General features: G+C 40.7%; 1 protein-coding gene across 5 annotated transcripts in view; it reads right to left on the reverse strand.

The window, feature by feature from the left end:
• Positions 1-4919: 4919 nt before the first annotated feature.
• Positions 4920-20435, reverse strand: part of LOC121325529 (genetic suppressor element 1-like) — a 253989-nt gene continuing 238473 nt past the window's right edge. For all 5 annotated transcript variants that reach the window (XM_041268138.1, XM_041268139.1, XM_041268140.1 and 2 more), the window contains 12 exons: positions 17791-17957; positions 17305-17496; positions 16525-16704; positions 15603-15937; positions 14975-15326; positions 12857-13440; positions 11685-11797; positions 10732-10999; positions 9564-9956; positions 9145-9450; positions 8399-8502; positions 4920-7669 (listed from right to left, as the gene is read on the reverse strand). In XM_041268138.1, the coding sequence (XP_041124072.1) occupies positions 7532-7669; positions 8399-8502; positions 9145-9450; positions 9564-9956; positions 10732-10999; positions 11685-11797; positions 12857-13440; positions 14975-15326; positions 15603-15937; positions 16525-16704; positions 17305-17496; positions 17791-17957 (3132 nt within the window). In that variant the 3' untranslated portion in view covers positions 4920-7531. The remainder of the gene's footprint in view (positions 7670-8398; positions 8503-9144; positions 9451-9563; positions 9957-10731; positions 11000-11684; positions 11798-12856; positions 13441-14974; positions 15327-15602; positions 15938-16524; positions 16705-17304; positions 17497-17790; positions 17958-20435) is intronic.

The raw sequence follows: 20435 nt of genomic DNA on the forward strand, positions 1-20435 counted from the left end.
TAATCAGCTGGTTCACCCAGGTCTCAGTGCGGAGACTGGTCAGTAAAGCATTCTCAAGGCAGGTTGAATGAACATAACGCACGGCTCAAAAAAGGAAAAGACATCAAGGGTCAGAATCATAAACTCCTTTTGAAAAAGTAAGATTTAATACGGAGAAATAATTGAAACCAATATTAAGTTAACAACCTTTAGAGAACCTTAACAGTAATAATATTAATAATATTTTACTTTAAAAAAGTGTGTCCTGATTCTTTAAATGCATGTTCAAGTGTAAGATACATACCAGAACTGCAGTTAAAGGATATACTGTAATAATACAATGCAAGATGCTCCGTACAATAAAAACGCACTCTTGGGAAATGAAGGCTTATTCTTTTTCGCAGGAAGTTTTTTTTTTTAAAGTATTGGGGTAAATTAAAGGGCAGCAGTCATAAAGTTCATGCCCTCGCTATCTCTCTGAGATCAGCTACAGTTGAAAAGCATTAGAAGCCAAACCATGTCCTGTAGCTTAAAGAACAGCCCTCCTTCAGGACTTGTGAAGTTTACAGTTCAGTTGAAACATCTGTGTTAGAACTGTCACTCTTTGAGAAATGACTGGTGATAATAAAAAATAAAAACACAGTTAATGGTTCACAGCTTAAAAGGATGTCTTGTGGTGGGAGTGCCTGTAGCTGTGGTGGATTTATTCTGTCATGGAGGGCCTGTTTTCCATCCCTCTCAAACAAATGGGTTAGAGGATGGTTTATCTGTCCGCCTGTAACCTGAAGCTCCGATGCACTAATAATGCTGGCCTTGCGGCTTAGGATTCACTTTTTATCAGGAATAATAAGCAAAAGTACCATTAATATAGACAAATCAAACTTTGATTTTCAAAAATAATTCATTGTGTACTTCCACACATTATGAGATGTTGCTTTTAACATACCATGCGATTGATTGCCGTGACAGAATCTCAAGTCTTTACAGAAAGCCATAATTACACTTGTTAAAATTGTTCTGTGTCTATCAGGACTGGAGTACAAAAGAAACTGCAATGGGGCTTCTGTCAAGTACTGCATTTACTGTCACATAATGGAAGCATGGGGTGTAAAATTGTTTCCGAGGCATGTTCTTAGAATGCACTCTTAACATTAAACCAGCATAGTTGCTAATCAGGAGCATCCCATACATTAAAACCCATGGGAATAATGGTTTTCCAAATGAACAAGATGTTCCTGTACTTAAGTTTGCAGTCAAATGTAGAAGGTGGGGGAGCAGCAGCTATTTTGCGGTTTGTCAGTAGGGTTGCCATTAGGGTGAGGTAGTCCCTAATTAGTGTGGTGCTGTGACCATTTGTACAATTGTTTTTTAAATACAACTTGGCATACAGATTCTCTACAATGCTTCTGGATTCCTTTTAAATGCAAGGCCTACATCTGAAACTTTTCATAGGAGTGCACATTAGCTTTCCTCTCCCAGTCTGTCCAATTGTTTGAGCTGTAGGTTAGTTAGGGCCTACTAGGTTCACTTAATAGTAACAAAAAATAAACTCATCTGTTTGCATGTATTTTTTGTGAGACAAACTTATTTTTTGTAGAGGAGCCCTCCAGTGGATACACCCCAGATAGTATAATAATCCATCCCTCTCAAACAAATGGGTTAGAGGATGGTTTATCTGTCTGCCTGTAACCTGAAGCTCCAATGCACTAATAATGCTGGCCTTGCGGCTTAGGATTCACTTTTTATCCTTACCACTCTTCTCAAATAAACCACTACCATTTATACTATGGGGAACACTTTTCATGTCTTTGTTCACTTCCTGTCTAGCACAGACCCAACACTCACAGGAGTGTGCAGAGGTCAGGTGAGGTCTAACAGCTTACCTGCTCACTGCTCTACAAGACCTAGCTCCGCAGGGAGTTTTCTGCACTTCTATTGTTTTGGCTCTTTGAAAGGCCTGTTACCACTGACTGATTTGACAAGTTTATGTGAACTGGCTTAAGGCCTGACCTGGCCCTGCGTAATTCTGATTGGTGGGTAAAGCAGTGTAACAGATAACACATACTGCAAGTGAAAGAGCCATACAACAGTAATACAAGAATATAGCAGCTGTTCTATACTACTGTGTGGAGAACAATCTTTATTAAATCTGCAGAAAAACAGTTTAATTCTTTTTACAGTTAAGAAATAGATTTGTTTGCATTTATATGTACATATTTAATATTGCATTTTTATTTCACATGAATGATTTAGTAAGTCCATCAAGGAATCTTGAAAGCTTAGGGTTGATAGTTCAGTCTATCTAGAAATGAAAGCTGTTGCTGTGCGTTGTAGTTCTGTATCATTTACTTTTCATCTGTATATACAGCAGGGACTTGTGAGACACAAAGTGTTTTGTTTTTATCCTCAATTTAAGCAATTGGCATTTTCACATCTGTGTCAGTCTCTTAAAGATGCCCAGTCTCCCTTCAGTGACGATTCAATGGATTTCAAATATCTAGAACCTATCCAGTGTTATTCACAATAATATAATCGCATTACAATTTTAATACAATTAAAGAAACTTAAATCTGTAGACATGAAATTCTACACTGATGAAGACAGAAAGGGCCTTCAGGTTCAATTATATAAAAGTGAAGATCCCAGTAAAGCTACTGTAAGTATAACTTGACTGACCAATACTGAAGAAGAAAAATAAACATAAGAAAAAAAAATAGTGTGACAAGAAAGAAATAGGTTATAACACTCAAGGAGGATTGTAATGTAAATAAAATATAATATAGAAACTATGGATATTGAAACTTAAGGTAGATGATGGAATCATTTTGGTGCCACTAGTAGTTATTTTTAAATAAATAAATTCTAGCATATCTAACATAGCCGCAGTGTCCTGCAATCATTAAGTTCTACACTCAAATATAATTCTTTCATAGATTATAACTACAAAATGCATACCTAGACACCCGAGGTGAGTTTAACAGCAGAGCGCTCTCTTGTGGCACTCACTAACATGTTTGGAGCGAGCCGTGTCAAAATAGCAGGCAATACATTGCTGTGTATTAAAACAGTTGTTTTAAGCAAGTCTTGAAAATAAATAAATAAATAAATGTAATTACTTCTACTGTATTTATGTAATAAAGTTTCTGACACTTGCTTTGGTTTAACATATTGATGCGCAAGTCAGATTGGTCAATTTATAAATAGGGCATGTTTCCTTTTCTAATTCAATCATCACTTTTAAAAAAAAAAAAAAATCTTACTTAAAAATCTTACTTATCACACGTGTTGGCCATACAAAGCCATCTTTAAAAAAATCCATTTGCAGCTAACGTGATAATGCAGGTCAGCCATTTTGAACCTTCAGCGAGGTAGCTTTGAGCTTGACTCGCTACTGTTAGGTAGCGCTCTCAGTGTGCAGGGTGTTCAATAGAAAGCACCACAAAGCGCTCTGTCTATTGAACACACCCCTGCTTTATCAATAATGTTATCTGTTCTGAAATGATCTGCATTAATGTACATTAATGATACACACCTCAAACGTCTTTAAAATCAAACAAAGTCAGACATACTGTTTTGACATTTTGCAAGATTTTTATTGTTGTATTTTTTTGTCCGAAATTACAGCAATATATTCATAAATACCTAAATACTACATTCAACAAAGAATATATTACATTACAATTTAATTCAAACAAGTACACTTAAAAACTTTTTTTTTTTTTCACAGCGTCTAAACTGGCCTAAATGTGTGTGTTTTATTTATTTATTTATGTATTTATTGGGGGGGGGGGGCGGCTTGACCTTCCTTCTTCCTCACATAAGGGGGTGGGGAGGGTAACAGGAATAACAAGCAAAAGTACCATTAATATAGACAAATCAAACTTTGATTTTCAAAAATAATTCATTGTGTACTTCCACACATTATGAGACGTTGCTTTTAACATACCATGTGATTGATTGCCGTGACAGAATTTCAAGTCTTTATAGAAAGCCATAATTACACTTGTTAAAATCGTTCTGTGTCTATCAGGACTGGAGTACAAAAGAAACTGCAATGGGGCTTCTGTCAAGTACTGCATTTACTGTCACATAATGGAAGCATGGGGTTTAAAATTGTTCCCGAGGCACGTTCTTAGAATGCACTCTTAACATTAAACCAGCATAGTTGCTAATCAGGAGCATCCCATACATTAAAACCCATGGGAATAATGGTTTTCCAAATGAACAAGATGTTCCTGTACTTAAGTTTGCAGTCAAATGTAGAAGGTGGGGGAGCAGCAGCAATTTTGCGGTTTGTCAGTAGGGTTGCCATTAGGGTGAGGTGGTCCCTAATTAATGTGGTGCTGTGACCATTTGTACAATTGTTTTTTAAATACAACTTGGTATACAGATTTTCTACAATGCTTCTGGATTCCTTTTAAATGCAAGGCCTACATCTGAAACATTTCATAGGAGTGCGCATTAGCTTTCCTCTCCCAGTCTGTCCAATTGTTTGAGCTGTAGGTTAGTTAGTGCCTATTAGGTTCACTTAATAGTAACAAAAAACAAATTCATCTGTTTGCATGTATTTTTTGTGAGACAAACTTATTTTTTGTAGAGGAGCCCTCCAGTGGATACACCCCAGATAGTATAATAATCTCTCATGTTCTTGTAGTACAGTCACTGCATCCTTAAACTAACCATTTAGAACCACGAACCAAGAATAGCAGCAAAGGAACATAAAATATCCACATACCTAAAACAGAAAAATCCTTTCTTGAACTTTCATTTGAAATTGTGTAAACCCTGCTAAGCTATGAATAATAAATATGTTCTGCACTATCTCCAATTAGAAACAGTATTTGCACACAAAAGGGCAATTTTCTATTTAAATAACATTAGCGCAAACTTAGCCCAAACGCTTATGGTGTTGAAGGATGTGCCCGGAGCCTGTGTTAAAAAACACAAGCACTCCTATGGTGGTGTTCTAAGTAGGTATCAGCTGCACTTGTGCTCTGATCATAGAGGACTATTATCATTCTGAAAAATACTTTATCTTGTTTATGTCTAAAGCTGTAAAATTAAGATCGTACAAGATTTATATTTTTTAGCTGCCAGTTTTGAGAAGTGCAAGGGGATGAGTTTACCCAGACATTTACCACTAACGATCGCTCTATTGTGTTACAGTATAGATATATTTATATCCATCACATAACACAATATGTTGGTGGTTTTGGCACCCAAATGGAGACTGATAGGTCATGGGGCACGACTCAAATGTCTGAAAAGTCACAAATTAAATATCAATAAAAGGGTTGGATGGATATTGATTGCTTTTTTAAAATTTGTTATTTTATTTTTATTAAATGACCTTGCAACCACAGACACATCCATGCTTCCAGTATGTGGGAGATCTAAACCTTTGTTTAGACATGACCTATACTGACAGCTTAAGGGCAGTCTCACAACATTCTTGAACTGCCCAGAATGATTTTAACCAATAATGGCACCACACAAAGGAAGGAGTGCTAATTTAAGAGTAAAATTCATACTGTGTGTGTGCGATATTGCTTCTGATGGCTTCTAAAAAGAATTGCAGTGAAGCGTCTACAAATAATCCACTGTTTCCAAGTGCTGTGGAAATATTATTCAACACAGATTTAAAAAATGCTAGAAATTGATTGCATCTTTTGGAACTGATAAGCTTTTTGTTATAAAATGTGCAAATCAGGTGGGGATTTGTTTACTGTGGTTTCATAGAAACATTTGACATAAAATATATTAGCAAACATAAACAGGCACCTGGTTCCTACACAGCAGTCCTAACCAGAGTGTGTAGGCTGGGCCCTTCTCAACAATGGAATATTAAATGCCTGTAATGTCACCAAGCTGTCCATGCAGCAGGCAGCATGCCTAATAAATATCAGCTTTTACAATGAATACTGCCCGGCATAAGCAGACGACCCCTGAACTGACCCGGTTACCCGAAACCACCACTGTTTAACCAGAACATGCATTTGAAACATTTTGGTATACAGGCAGCAGTTTAAAACAATTTAAAAAAAGACACAAAAAAAAAAAAAAAAAAACCTTGCCCTTTTCAGTTCGGATGCTGGGGGGGTTTAGTGAAGTCTGGTTTCCACATGATGAAGGGTTTAAGATGCTCTGTTTTCAATGGAAGTGATCATTTCATCAGTACATGAATTCTCTCTTTCAGCACTAGCTGGACAGAAAGATAATCATTAGGTTAATTTATTAAATAGTTGCTGTTTTGAGTACAAAGATACGTATACAGGTCTGGGATGTTGAAAGAGTTATTTATGCTGCTGCAGTGCTGGTACGACAACACAGCACCAGATAGCAAAGTTGTTGCTCTAGCACTTTGGTTTAGGTGGGAACAGACTTTATCCTAACATTCTCTTACTTTGCATGGTTTTGTGGAAGCAAGGTATTTGTAGAGATGTCAGCTCTTCTGGATTTGTTGAATCATACAAGGGGCTTGTTTTGTTTACTCCTTCAAATGTATTAAATCGCGAGAGGAAGAAAGGAAGGCCGTAATGCATGTCTTTAACAATAATCTTTGACTGGTGCAACACAGACAGAGGTGAGAGAGCACCATGAGATGCACCAGAGAAAAAGATTTTGTTTATTTTGTTTTCTTTTTAAAACACGTCACAATTTTTTATCCTGACCAGCAGCAGTATAAACACTAAAAGCATTTTTTTTTGTTGTTGTTGCCAAAAAGCTAACATATTCAAAATGGCAGGCTTTTTATTTATTTATTTATTTTTTTTTAATATCAATAATTAAAGTAATAAAAACATACAAAATTATTTTAATATTATGTACATTACAAGGCTGAAGCACCTATTTTTTCTTTTTTTTCCAACATTTCTATTTTGTAATAAAACATTGCCTGTCTTGACAATTTTTTTTTTTTTTTTTTTTTTTAAATCTTTCCAAAATGCGCATTTATTCTTTCTTAAACTGAAAAGGGTGTGTTTGTAACACAGTAAATCAAGATTATTCTTCACTTGTTTCTTAAGTGCATTTCCAGTGGAAAGCCCATTTGGAGAAGATGAAAGTCTCAAGTATTCTAGTATTATATTAATTTACCAGACAGAAGTTAGGGGTGGCTGTCGAAGTGTTTGCAAGTAGATCCGTTTCCGTTACTCTGTTGCATTGTTCCAAGTTTTAATCCTCCAGAAACAAACAAATCTAGGTCTCTTTCTACTGGGATACTATGGCAACCTAAAAAAGGAGGACATACTTGTATCCAATAGGGTGCTGGCTCAAAGTCACGTGACACAGAGAGGGCGTTGATACATTTGGATGCAAGCAATCTGAGAAGGTGGTTTCACGGAGAGACTTTTTTTAACTCTAGTATTCCCTGTTACTAAAAGTGTGTTTAGATCTGCTGGTTAATATGTAGTTGTGGAGTGTCTTTCACATGCATGGCACATTCACAGGTTGTTGTAGCTTCAGTCCTTCTCTGTGGAAATTTTCTTTAAATAATCCAGGTAATAAAATAGACTCTCTTTTGCTACTCTGGGGTCCCGGGGTAGGAGGGATGTCACCTGGGGGGGTACCCCTTGAAGTATCCCCTTGACCAGTGCATCTGAGGTTGTGCAAGGCACTTTCGTAAGTGGTCCAGTTCAGCCTGAAGCTTCTCCCTTTCAGAGGCCAGCTTTTGTTTCTGGGACATGAGCTCCTGGTAATCAATGAGGCAAAAATATTTAAAATAGCGAGGTTAGAAAACATACTCATTAAGATATACATTTGTCAACTGTAATGTCAAACACAGTGAAGCATTATCACTGTATAACCTTTCACAAAATGTACTCTTGTAATAAGATCCATACTATATAATTTACAACCACTTATCCTGGCAGCTTACAACAATAAAAAATAAAGAAATACAATTGAAAATGGCAACATTTCAGATTCTAGCAATAAAATTAGAAAATGTATGAAAACTGTTTCTAGCTCTTTTTTTAGTTTTGATTACTTCATCAGATCTCCGATGGATTCATAGTGCTCTACAAAGCAAACCAGCCATCACTTATTTCACATGCACCATATACCATTTACAACAAGATAGCGATTGTGGTGTATTAAAAGGGTTTCAGGGGACGTTATAAAACGGCTAAGGCTGTAGGGTCACCTAAAACCAGGAGCATCTTCTGATGCTCCCTTTCACAATGCACAACATAAAACAAATCTACAGCTGCATAAATAACCATGTGTGATCAGAACACGTGGTATTGAAGTAAATACCACTTCATTATTCTCAACACTGCATGTGTGTAGGAGACAGCTGAGCTCAATAAACCCATGTTGGATTTAGGCGAGATCCTAATTATTGTCTTGCCCTACGATGGAATCAGTGTTGGGGCTGCTTCGTTTGCAGGAGTGCTGTTGAGGCGGACAGTGAACTCACCCCCATGCTGTGTGAGAGCTGCTCTGCAGTTAGACTCAGATTGTAGTGATGAGCCTCCAGCCTCCTGCACTGGGACTGCAGCACCTGCCGCTCGATACTGTGCTCTGGGAAAGAGAAGAAACACAAGACAATGACAGCCTGTGAGAGCCTGTGGAAACCACCCTCATTCATTACCATCATCAGCAGAAATGTCTGCAGCACTACAGGCAGTCCTGCTTCCTTACATGGACTTCAGCAGTGGGGCAGATTAGCCATCCAGGAACTTTTTTTTCTTGTTTTAAACAGAAAGTGAAGCTGTTACTTAATTTCTGTATTTCTAAAAACCCATTTTCCCACAAGTATGTGCTATATACTGCAGTATTTATTTATTTATTTTCTGTCCAGCCCACATCAGCTAGTCCATTGTTCGATTGTGATTGGTTTATACTCAGAGTAATTTTACTCAAATAAAATTTACAGACAGCAGCTTGGAGCGATAAATGTGTATTGTCTGCTAGCAATGAAGCATAGAGGCGCATCCAAACCAAAGACGCCGCTGGCTGCATCATTTATACAATTCTAGTTTTGTGGTCTTGTGTGTGACCGCCACTTGAGGCTTGCGGTGGAATTTTTCTGTTTTTGCAACATGCAGAGAAAGTAAATTAAAAATAAATCAACCCGATGTAAAACATTCATTTTTGAGGATAGTACAGTATTATTTAATTCCTTATCACAATGTATCTGTACTGTAATTTATTACAGCTTACCATCAATGTATTCCTGGTAAGCCTCGAAGATGGCTTCGATTCCCTGCCATTTTGGTCGAGGAGCTTCATCATCATCATCATCCTCCTCCTCCTCCTCCTCCTCCTCCTCCTCCTCCTCGGTATCCTCTTCCTCCTCAGACTCTTCCTCCCGCACCACGGTTAACTCTTTCCGTGCCGCAATGGTGTCGTGCTGTCCGTTGTGCTGCGGATGGGGTGCCCTGACAGAAGACTGCAGCTCAGGAATGTTGTAATGGACCAAAGATTCCAGCTTGTGATTTGGCTCTGATATCTGCCCTGCTGCAGATCCTACAAAAAAAAAAAAAAAAGAAGAAAAAAAAAGAAGAAAAAACTTGATAAGAAAAAGGTGTTGGGTTCTGGGTCAGCAGAATGTGTGCTGTGGCTCTGTACAGGCCACTTACCTTTGTGTTTCTGCAGGGCCTTCTGTGTGGACTGCAGCACTGACTCGTGGAACTGGTGGGCAAACTCTTCTGCTGTGAAGCTCTCCCAGGGCTTGCTCCTGCCGTTCTGGCTGTGGGGGCCCTCCTTGGGTGTATTCTGGGCCCGGATGCTGTTCAAAAGGCTGGTGTTCTTCTTCACAGCGTGGCCCTCGCCCGGTCTGGCCTTATCCCCGTCAGGAAAGGTAGGTACTGCTGCTGCTGCCGCTTCCTTTGGTCTGGGCACTTCGGACTGTTGGAGGTGCTCTGGCTTGCTTGTGTCCATGGCTTTCTTAACGTCGGGAAGGGAGGGAGTGCCTGCTCTGGCGCTGGGCGAGATCTCAGAGTCTGAGAGCGGGTGTAATGTTGTCTGGTCCACTGAAAGACATGACACCCTTGTAAATGTTTTGCTTGTAAATGCAAAATTATTATTATTTGTTTTATAAAACTAGTCTGTTGTCTAGCCATACTAAACCCACGTGTAATTTTAAATTTGTATGATTTTCTGGTTAATTTTGAGCCCGAATATTAATGAGCTATCTGGTAAAGCTTTTGCAGTCAGTTTGGAGGGACATCAGTTCAGTTTTAGAATGAGATGGTTTGATAATGTAATTTCATAAGGTCTAGAGTTGACTTTTAGGATGATACTGCTGGCAGTATAGACAAACAAACTCAGAAGCTAGGTCAATTCCCCATTTGAAATTGGAGTTTTGAATTTGGAGTTTTTTTTAGCCTTATGCCTTTAAAACGAGATGCCCGTCTGTCATGTTTTTTTTTTTTTTCACATAAAAAAAAAACAAACAAAACAGTACCATAATTTGTAACTTGCAGATCAAGCTTTAATATTTAAAAGCACTGCACAACTGTTCAGTACCAAAATGGATGGAGTAAAATGGTCTTACTAAATTAGACTAACTTATCTTAAGATAGGCTAATTTTCTTATTCGCTGGTTAGAAGGAGGGAGCCTCTGATAAAGTAGCCCTGCAGAAATGACTGATCTAGTTTCTACTGAAGTTGCACACACAACCACAAATATCTGAGTAACACCTTAGATCTTTCAGCGATTAGGTCTTAGATATATCAGCGATTTACACTTTATAGATTTACCTCAGACTAAGAAACAAATTGATATTTAAGAAGAGCCAATCCTACCTTTTCTCTGATGGGTGTTAACATGCGATAGGCTGAATATGGTGAGGAATCTCTTCTTCTCCTCGAGCTCCGCGCTGCAGTTCATCTGGTCGGCGGTGTAGCGCGTGCTGAGAGGAGGAGGAGGAGGGGTCTGCCGCTTGTTCTTCACGGCCGGAGGGGAGGGGCTTCGTTCCCTCAGCATCCTCCTCCTCTTCCGCCTCTTCTGCTCCAGCAGCTCCTCCTTGTGCGAGCGAGTCGTCAGACCAAACACCTGCAAGAAGCCAGTCTTCTACAAGGAGGGAGAGCAGGAAAAAAAAAAAAAAATACACATTCAGAGCAGGAAATGTAATGTGCATTCCAATAAAGTCTTTTTGTGTTTGGTAAGGGGCTGGAAGGAAGTGTTTAGTGGTTATAGCTCAAGGACTGAAAAGCAGCATGGCCTTAGCAGTTAAAGCTGGGGGACTAACAGGCCATATCTACGCTAATGATTAATGTTCAAGGCAGTGTAGCCAATTAGTTGGAACTAAAATAAATATTGCTCCATTTTACATTGAAATAAAATAATACTGTTAACACAATTACTTAAAACATGTGCCTCCATTGTCCTTTACCAATTCTTTCACAAAAATAGTGTAGACCTTGATAAACGTGACCCACTGAGTTTATATTTTAGCTCAGCCACTCATGGGGCATATACTACTGCTCATGCCATCTATTATAAAAAAAAAAAGGCTAAAAAGCTGGACCCCTAATGGAAACAGGTCTGAAAACATAGTAAATGGCACAAATGTGCTTCTTTCTTTTAGCACTTTAGGGGTCTAAACTATAGGTAAGAGAATCTCTGTGTCAGCTGCAGCAATTGCCGTCTAAGTGCAGCTAACCCTTCCATACATATCTCCCAGTGTATGGCACGTTGAATCATTGTACTTTAGCAGCATCTGAATAAAATATAGAACATAAGTATGAGTAAATACCTCGGAGGATTCGTCGAGCTTGAGTGGCGGCTGCTCGGCGACTCGTTGAAGGTGAGCTCGCACCTCCTCCTCATCGCTTTCATCATAGGAGTCATCCAAGTCGTAGTAATAGCCTAATTAGAGAAAACAAAGCGTTGCTGGGGCAGGGAAGTGACAGGCAACCCGCGAGAAACACAAGCTGCTCGCCATGCTGCGTCGGCAACGGAGCACATCAACTGCGCTTCCATCCTGTCAGCAGCTGTCTTAATTAGCCAGCAAATAAAACTTTTAAGCAGGGAAGCGAGAAGAAAAAAAAAAAGTAACATTAATTTATGAAGAGTCAGCTTGGTGGTTACTGCACTGTGTAGACGAGGTAGTAGGGTCATGTACAGGCATAATGCATGGGGAGGCCTTAAATGCAGTCAGCCATGCTATGCACTGACAGTGGAAAGAATAAGGTAGGTGGAAGTCACACAAGTGTGAGAACTCTCACAGGGAAGCTAAACTAAATTAGAGAAGCTGAGACTTTGCTTGGTTTTTTGTTAAATAGGCACAGACCTGCTTAACACTGATTCTTTACCACATAATCAAAAAGTAAGAATGTGCAAACTGGCCATACACAACACAACATATAGCAGCCAACTTGTAATATTTTACATGCTGCTTTATACAGACTTAGGACAGGAGACACTTCTGTTGTTGATGCTGAATCACTGGGGCCCTATAAGACCTATAATGTTTTCATATGAATCAACTACAAGGAACCGGACAAGCATTCATGGGCCAAATGGCCTCCTCATGTTCGTAAATTCTCATGTTTTGACAGATTCAGAATTCTAAAAAAATTAATTTTTTAGAATAAATGGTTAACTTTTGCCAAGTGCTGTCTGTGCCAGCAATTAATATGTTGTAAAAAAGCTGCTTAGGTAATAAATTTTATGGGATTAAGGGATTTAAGACACTTAATTAGCAGAGGTTTATTAGTGTCAAAAGTTTATCACATTATAATAACCCAGAGATCCCCGTAGTGGATATAAGCAAATGTTGGTTCCACAAAAACAGGTCAAGATGACCTATAATCAGTGCATATAGAATAGCATCTCATAGCAAAGGCCTATGCACAGCTTCACCAAAGGTTCATATAGCCTTCAATAGCTTGCAGTACTGAATAAAGATACATGCAATCTCCTTACCTTTCTCCCTGGCCTCTCTCCTCCTCCTCTCCTCCAGGTCTAGCTTGCTGACCAACCTGCGTTGCTGCTGCAGGAACTCATCGTACACCAGCATGGGGTCAGGTGCTCGTGGCACCCCCTGGTGGTTCCTGTAGGGAGAGGAGCTGGCCTTATGTGAGGCACTCAGCTCACTGTACTGGCTGGGCAGCGACAGAGATGCCCTCTGCTGGTTCAGGATGGTCTGTGCTGATTTCTCCAGCTCTGCTAAGAAGGTGCCATAGGAATGCCCACCCTGCTCATGGGCACTTGGCCCCCGGACGGGCTGGTACTTCTCTGTCATCTCCTTCTTCTTGGCACTCTCGTCTAGCTTCTCAGAGCTGTAGAGCCTCTCCCCCTTCACCAGGGACAGGGCCTGCCGGGCGTGCTCATAGTGACCAGGATGCAAGGGCTCGTGCGCCCGACGAGGCTCAGGGTTGCTGTCGACGAAGGAGGCAGGATTCCACAGCGTGGTGGAGGGAGGGGGGTGCTGGGGTTTGGGGGAGATGAGAGGCGGTGGGGCCCCCAGATGCTGAAGGTGTTCCCGCATCATTGACTCATGGACAGGTCTGATGATAAAAAAAGCAAAGCAAGTGTCAGCAGCATCTTTGTGATTGCACATGTTGCTAATATTTTAGTTTTCTGTTTTGTTACTGCTTGAAATAACGATTCTTTCCATTACACTATTATAATAATATTTAATCAAAGTAATGCTGCTTTCTTTTGCTTAATAAAACAATTATTTATATGAATATGAAACATTAATGTTCTTAATATTTTAACTGTGTAAACTGAGCAGAACACTGTCACAAACAAAACAGAAAAACTACAGAATACAAGATAATACTAGGAAAATATTCTGTTAAAGAAAAAAGTTAGGTTGAAATGTTGTTAACTAGTTTGTTTGACTGTTAGTATTACTTAATATATGTCATTTTAATACACTGGAAACAGAATACAGAGTAAAAAAATAAAATAAACTGGAAATAACTTTGAAGCTTCATAGTTAAATCAACCAAACCAGTTAATTAAACAGCTATCCGCCTCCCAAGCAGATTATGTTAATCACAGCTCTCTGCCCTGCTCGTATCTTTTTACGCAGTCCCCCAGTACAGCGCCAGGGAACAATATAATTATCAATCAGGATTACCAATGGAGGAGGGGGGGTGTCTACTTTACATCCCAGACACAAGCCTGGTATTATAGCATTTAGGATTGACCTCAATAATGCCATAGAAGCTGGGCTAAAAGTAGATATTACAAAAAACCTGGAATTATACAAGTTGATAAAAATGAAGGGAGAATTAGCCAATAGGAAGACATTTCAACCCCCCGAATGACAAATTAGTTTTGTTTTAGTTTTTTTAAATGCAGTATATAATGAAGCGCCTTATTTCCATATCTATTTAAAACGTTCTCCTGAGAAAACAAAAAGCCTGAAAGGCTTCAACGGGGCCGACTGGATAAACGAGCAGTAAATATCGTCTCGTGCTTTCAGGAATTAGTTTACTGAAAAGGCTACAGCTGTCATATCAGCGAGACGTTCTTACACCAAGTCCAGGACGGCATAGTTCTAGGGGGATCACACTGAAAGAGCTTAACTACATATTCTAGAAGACACTGTTGGCAGGGTATACATACGACCAGAGGGCCAAAGCACACTTGTCACTACTGTTGTCTGAGAAAGCCAGGGAAATACTTGCAGCATGCATGACTCAAAGCTCCCATTCTATAAATCTACTGGTCTTAAAACATATTGATCAACATAATTCTTTTTTTTCTTCAATTTTGCAATATAGTCATTCAAATGCCTGTTCATAAAGCCTTCTATATAGTGTAATCCAGTTTCAGTTCAGTTTTGTGTTTCCAACCAGGAACTAAACATTTGTTTTGAGTATGCACTGTTTTCCAGTGCACAGTAGACAGCACTCCGAGACTCTGAACATTGTGTGGCTACAGCGATTACTCTAGAGTCTTTTTTTATCAGACTTTAATACAAATGTAAAAAGGACACGCTGGAGCAAAACACTTGGCTATTAGTTGAGGACCAGGGTTAAAACCCACTCAATCTGTATCCATATTAATCCATTGATAAGCCCTTACCGGTGGCCATCACTCCACGGGTCCCCCTCGGGTGGTCTCCCAATGTCTAGGTGCTGCTCCAGGACCTGCTGGCGGAACTCTGACACCTGGAACTGGCGGTCCTCCTTCTCCTGCCGCATCTTCCTCTGCCTGGCCAGCCACTTCTCCTCCTCGTTGGTGCGTTGCAGGAGCAAGGCCGTTGCCAGGGATCCCGTGGGACCACCTACCAGTCCTGGTACCCCGGAGTGTGGCAGGAAGCCGCTGTGGCTGGAGATGAGGCTGGGCACGGAGAGGTGGGACGATGGGATGGGCGCCGGGTGGAGACCTGGCTGCACTGGCTTGGGTGCAAGCAGTGCAGGCTCCTTGGCTTTATCTTTGAAAGAAAAAAAAGAGATGTTAGTCCCACAGCTCTAATATACAGCTGTCAATCACTTATCTAAAGCCTGAAAGCTTTCAATTCTGGAGTTATTAACAGGCCTTTAAAAGTGTCTAAAGAAAGCAGGTATGCTTCTGCAACAAAGGCTATTTCAATGGTTTTAAGTTACAGCAATGCCACACAGGAAGCAATTAGCGACAAGGAAGCAACAGCAATTCACATTGTATCAGGATGCATGAACGTAATAAAGGTTTAGTGAGTGGCAGGTCTCACCGGGTCGGTTTGGCGTCAGTCTTTCTGCCGGTTTGGCTCGGTCCTCGGCTGGCTGACCCCGCAGAGCGTGCAGCTCAGCCAGGTAGTGGTTCTCAAGGGCTTTGGAGGCCTGCAGCTCCTTCTCCCGAGCCCGCTCCTTCTCCCTCTCACGCTCCCTCTCTCGCTCCCTCTCCTTCTCCCGCTCTCTCTCCAGCTCCTTCTCTCTCTCCCTCTCACGCTCTCGCTCTCTCTCCTTCTCCCGCTCCACCTCACGCTCTCTCTCCTTCTCCCGCTCCCTCTCCCGTTCTCTCTCACGCTCCCTCTCACGCTGCCGCAGCTCGTCCTCCATCTGGAGCCTAGAAAAAGATCACAATGTTACTGTATGCAGAACGAGAGCTCTGTGGACACTTTCTTCCTCTTTACCTGTGGGCACTGAAGTGTGTGATGATTTACTTGCCATTCTGTGGATTTATCAAGTGTAATATAATCCCAATGAGGTGTCTCACATGGTTTTGTAAATATTCGTAGATATTTATTATTATTATAAATTATTATCATTATTACCATGCCAATAGCTCTGTATGTGCTTCCTATAAAATGTTATCAGCATAAGAAAACACATGGGAATTTCTTAGATGCCAAAGAGCTTAAGCATGCCACTGATAACCTGCACATCCCTGTCTCATATAGTGGCGTAGTGACTTCAAAAGGGGGAGCTTGTGTCTGTTGAAACCGTCTTTTGGGAGAATGGAAACAAACAGAACCATCATCAAGGTCTGCGTTATAAGCTTGAGCAGACAGAAGGTATGGAGGAATGTGGAAAAACAGACACCAAGAAGGAATTCAATTTAAATTTCAATTATCAGTTATCCACACAACAAATGTCAAGTGCTGTTGTAAAGGGAATGGTCCTGTAGGAATACAGAATGAGAGGAAGAGGTACCTCTCAGAGATGCGCTCGGACTGCAGTGCAGACAGGGAGGAGTGGGACAGTTCTCCAGGGTATCTCACTCCAGGCAGGTGCATGTGGACTGCTGAGGGGTGCATGGGGGGCATGGAGCCTGCCACCGGCATTGGGTAGAAGGGAGACCTCAGGGCTGACAGGCAGAATGAGTCGTCCATCCTGCAGAAAGAGAGAAGCGTCAATTTAATCCCATTAACGGTGGTCGAGGAATACTGTATACAGTACGAAGCCATGTTGTTTGTTGCACAAGTATTGCATTAAATCTCGGTGAGTAATTTCTGTAATATATACAAAGGCAGTACAGAAATCCAACGGCAGAGTTATATTAGTACCATTAACAGTTGTGATGAGTGGAGCACCGCTGGAGTTCTGCTGATATATCGGTGTCATCCACATTAGTCTACAGCAAATAATGGGTCTCAGACTGAGCTGGCAACAAGCACACTAATTGCTTCTAATTTTTTCTCTAGAGAGGCCTAGTCAAGATGATTTTAATGATCATGCAGACAATAGTTACTGGATCACTCCCCCCAACTAAAAATATATCCTCTGGTAAAAAGGTAATTCATCCTGAAAATGTTCAGTCTAAGGCACAATGTGATCAGAATCTTCCACTGTGAGTTATTAATTATGCATCAAGTGCCACAAATGCTCATGTCATTTTTCTGCACGTGTGAATATTTTATCTGCAGTACAACATTTAGCTCTGCTCTGTATGACAGAATGAGGATATTAAAATAAGTCTATTAAGAGCTTTACCTATATGCAGAGAAGGGTGGGTGGGTGAGATAGCTGGGGTGGTAGTAGGCAGCAGCAGTGGCAGGATCCAAGCCCAGGGATGGTATCGATGACATCCTGAGGTCCTCGGGTGTGGGGTAGGGTCTGAAGCCGCGGAGGTAATCCTCCGGGACACTAGCAGGGGGGACCACATGATGAACCTGCCGAGGGAGGCTACTAGGGGAAAAGATACCAGAAAATAGGTGAACTGGGTTATTTGCAATACAATGGCCAAAAACTAAATGTTTTATCTACAAGATCATCTAAACAGGAGCTCCAAGTATTAAACTTGCCACCCTGTTTTTAAAGACACTTGCATGCACCTTGGTACAGTTTTAGTCATTAGCAGCAGTACTAAGACCAACTAAACTCACCACAAAGTGTCTTTTGTAATACAATCCTACATAAAACTGGCCAAAACTACTACAATACAAGCACAGCACCCAAAATCACTCAACAAGCACTCACTTGAGAGGCTGGAAGCGTGTGTCATGAACGACAGAGTTGGGGTTCAGTCCAAAGGCGTACGGGTTCCCGAGGAGGTGGGCTGGAACCGAGGAGCCCACTTTCTCCTGCTGCTGGGCGTGCTCTGGGCCTAGACGATCCCGGCTGCTTCCCCGAGACCCTGACTCCGTCTGCAGGGGGCGACACAAACAAGGGCGTTAAGACTGGGGCTCCTCAGATGTGAGTATTTACCTTCTGCATCAGTGGCAGGGAATATTTTAAAGACTTTAAAATGCATCTTTTAGTGCTAGCTTAATTAGATCTTACTACAGGCCACTTACAATTAAGCTGAAGGTTAACAATTTTGAGTTTAAAATATTGCCTAAACCATTTGCCTAAACCATTGGCAATCATAGGTGTTCCTTAGTGTTTATACAATGGAAGGCCCATTACTTTTTATATTCTGTAAATGTATTTTCTATATACTGTATATATATGGCAAATGACAGACAAAAGTAACAGCAGCACTTAAGAGTGCTATTGTCTAGCTCGCAAACACCTGGTAAGGGTGGTGGGACTGTAGCAGCTGCAAGTTCACCTGCAGTGCCTGTTTGTCTATGATCCTCTGCTTGAACGCAGGAGAAATGAACCAGGGCAGAAAATCCCATCAGCAGCAAAAATAAACCTGGTGACATCTGAAATGTATCAATAAGGAGGTAAAATGGGAGAAGCGGGTAGTCTGGGATTAAATTGACCTGCGGTATCCATGGAATTGGGCGTTTTTGTTGGCGCCGCCTCCATTCTGTTTCCAGCAATAAAGAAAATCCCATTTCGTGAACCATTACCTTCCTCCTGAGGCCGTCCCCACTCCCATGCAGGCTGCACGCTGAGAGCCACTGACCCGTCCCGACTCTGACGCGCTAACATGTAATATTAAATGGCAGTAATGTTTTTTCTGAGCAGTATGTTGCTTGCTCCTTGTTTTTTAATGCGCTTCACTGGGCAAGCCAACCCTACCCCCCCCCCCCCCCCCCCCCCTAATCGTTCAAAAAAGAGTGAAAATCTTCTAATGGTTTTCTGTGCTGGGTGGGGGAGGGGTGGGGTGGGGTTGGGGCCTGTCAGCAGCGCCCTAAATGTTTGCCGAGGCAGAAAAGTGGTTCAGAAATGTCAAAAGAAGTCAAAATCAGAGATCAAGCTGGAAAACCTGAAATGCATCTTTTTTTCCCCCTTTTGCCAAGGCATTGATTGATCTGTCTATCAAGGAATCCAATCTTTCTGAATAGTACAAACCGAGCTATTAAAAAAGCACTCTTCTATTTGCTGTGTGGATGCTGGCATTTAGCTATCTTTTCTATCCTCCCGGTGAATAATATCAAGATGCATTAACGGAATTTGAAGAAAGATTGTCATGTCAGTCAAATAATATTCAAGTAAACAACACAGAATGATATCTTTATTGGACTGACAGAATTTAAAAAGAGCTTTTTAATATCTGAAGACATCTCTCCTTTCATTCAAACGCAAGTGAAGTGAGCAGTTTTTTTAATGAACACCTTTTAAACAGAGAATTCAAAATCACGTTATTTTAAGTGGTCGTATTTAACCACATTACCAGTGCATTCTAATTTAGTTATAACAGAATGTATGTGCTAATTTTGTAATTACAATGTCACCAACTGCCAGGTTTAATAAAGGTTGCCGCACATCGCTTTAGACTAAATAAACTGTGCACTGTAAATAAAATTGTCCTGCCAACACGAAAAAAAATAATAAATCCTCGTTCATTAGGGATCCCAAGGGACCCTCAATACTGCAACACTTACAGACAATGAAGAACATTACATTTCTATTAGTCATTGACAGTTGAAAACCATTGACATTTTTCAACAAAAAATGTAAATAATAATGATATTTAGAAGGCTATGCCTTGCAATCTTTGCTACATAAATATTAACAAAGGTTTTGCTCTACCCGTTAAGATTTTAGTATGATAGCATAATGATGTATTTTGGTGCAAGGAAACATAAAAAGTATACCTTGGCCACACACACACACACACACACACACACACACACACACACACACACACACACACACACACACACACACACACACACACACACACACACACACACACACACACACACACACACACACACACACACACACACACACACACACACACACACACACACACACACACACACACACACACACACACACACACACACACACACACACTTGAACCCATGACCTTTCAGACTGCTGCCCTGTATTAAAAAAACTAAGCTGCTTACGACCACTAAGAATAAGGAAAAGACTACTCAAAAGAAAAAGGTATCTGCTTTCTAATACTTGCCAGGGCTTTATTTACACAGGTTTACAAGGCTCATGGGGTCACAATCTTGTAAAAGATTCCCCATTTATGTGTTTCTGATTGAGCAATAAATGTAATTGTCTATTAAAAAGCAATTGCAAGTTGTTGGAGAAATACATCAGGATACCTATAGTCATTAAAAAGAGACACAGGGACATTCCTTTGACTCAGGAGGGGCTACGAGATGTGTTCTCCAGAATATTTCAAGAGGCACGGTGAACAGCTGTTACCGGCTTCAACCACCGCACAGGAAAACAAAAACCGTACTATACAAAATGAAAGTGTGTTACAC

Source organism: Polyodon spathula, chromosome 13 (assembly GCF_017654505.1).
Source record: "Polyodon spathula isolate WHYD16114869_AA chromosome 13, ASM1765450v1, whole genome shotgun sequence".
Lineage (NCBI taxonomy): Eukaryota > Metazoa > Chordata > Actinopteri > Acipenseriformes > Polyodontidae > Polyodon > Polyodon spathula.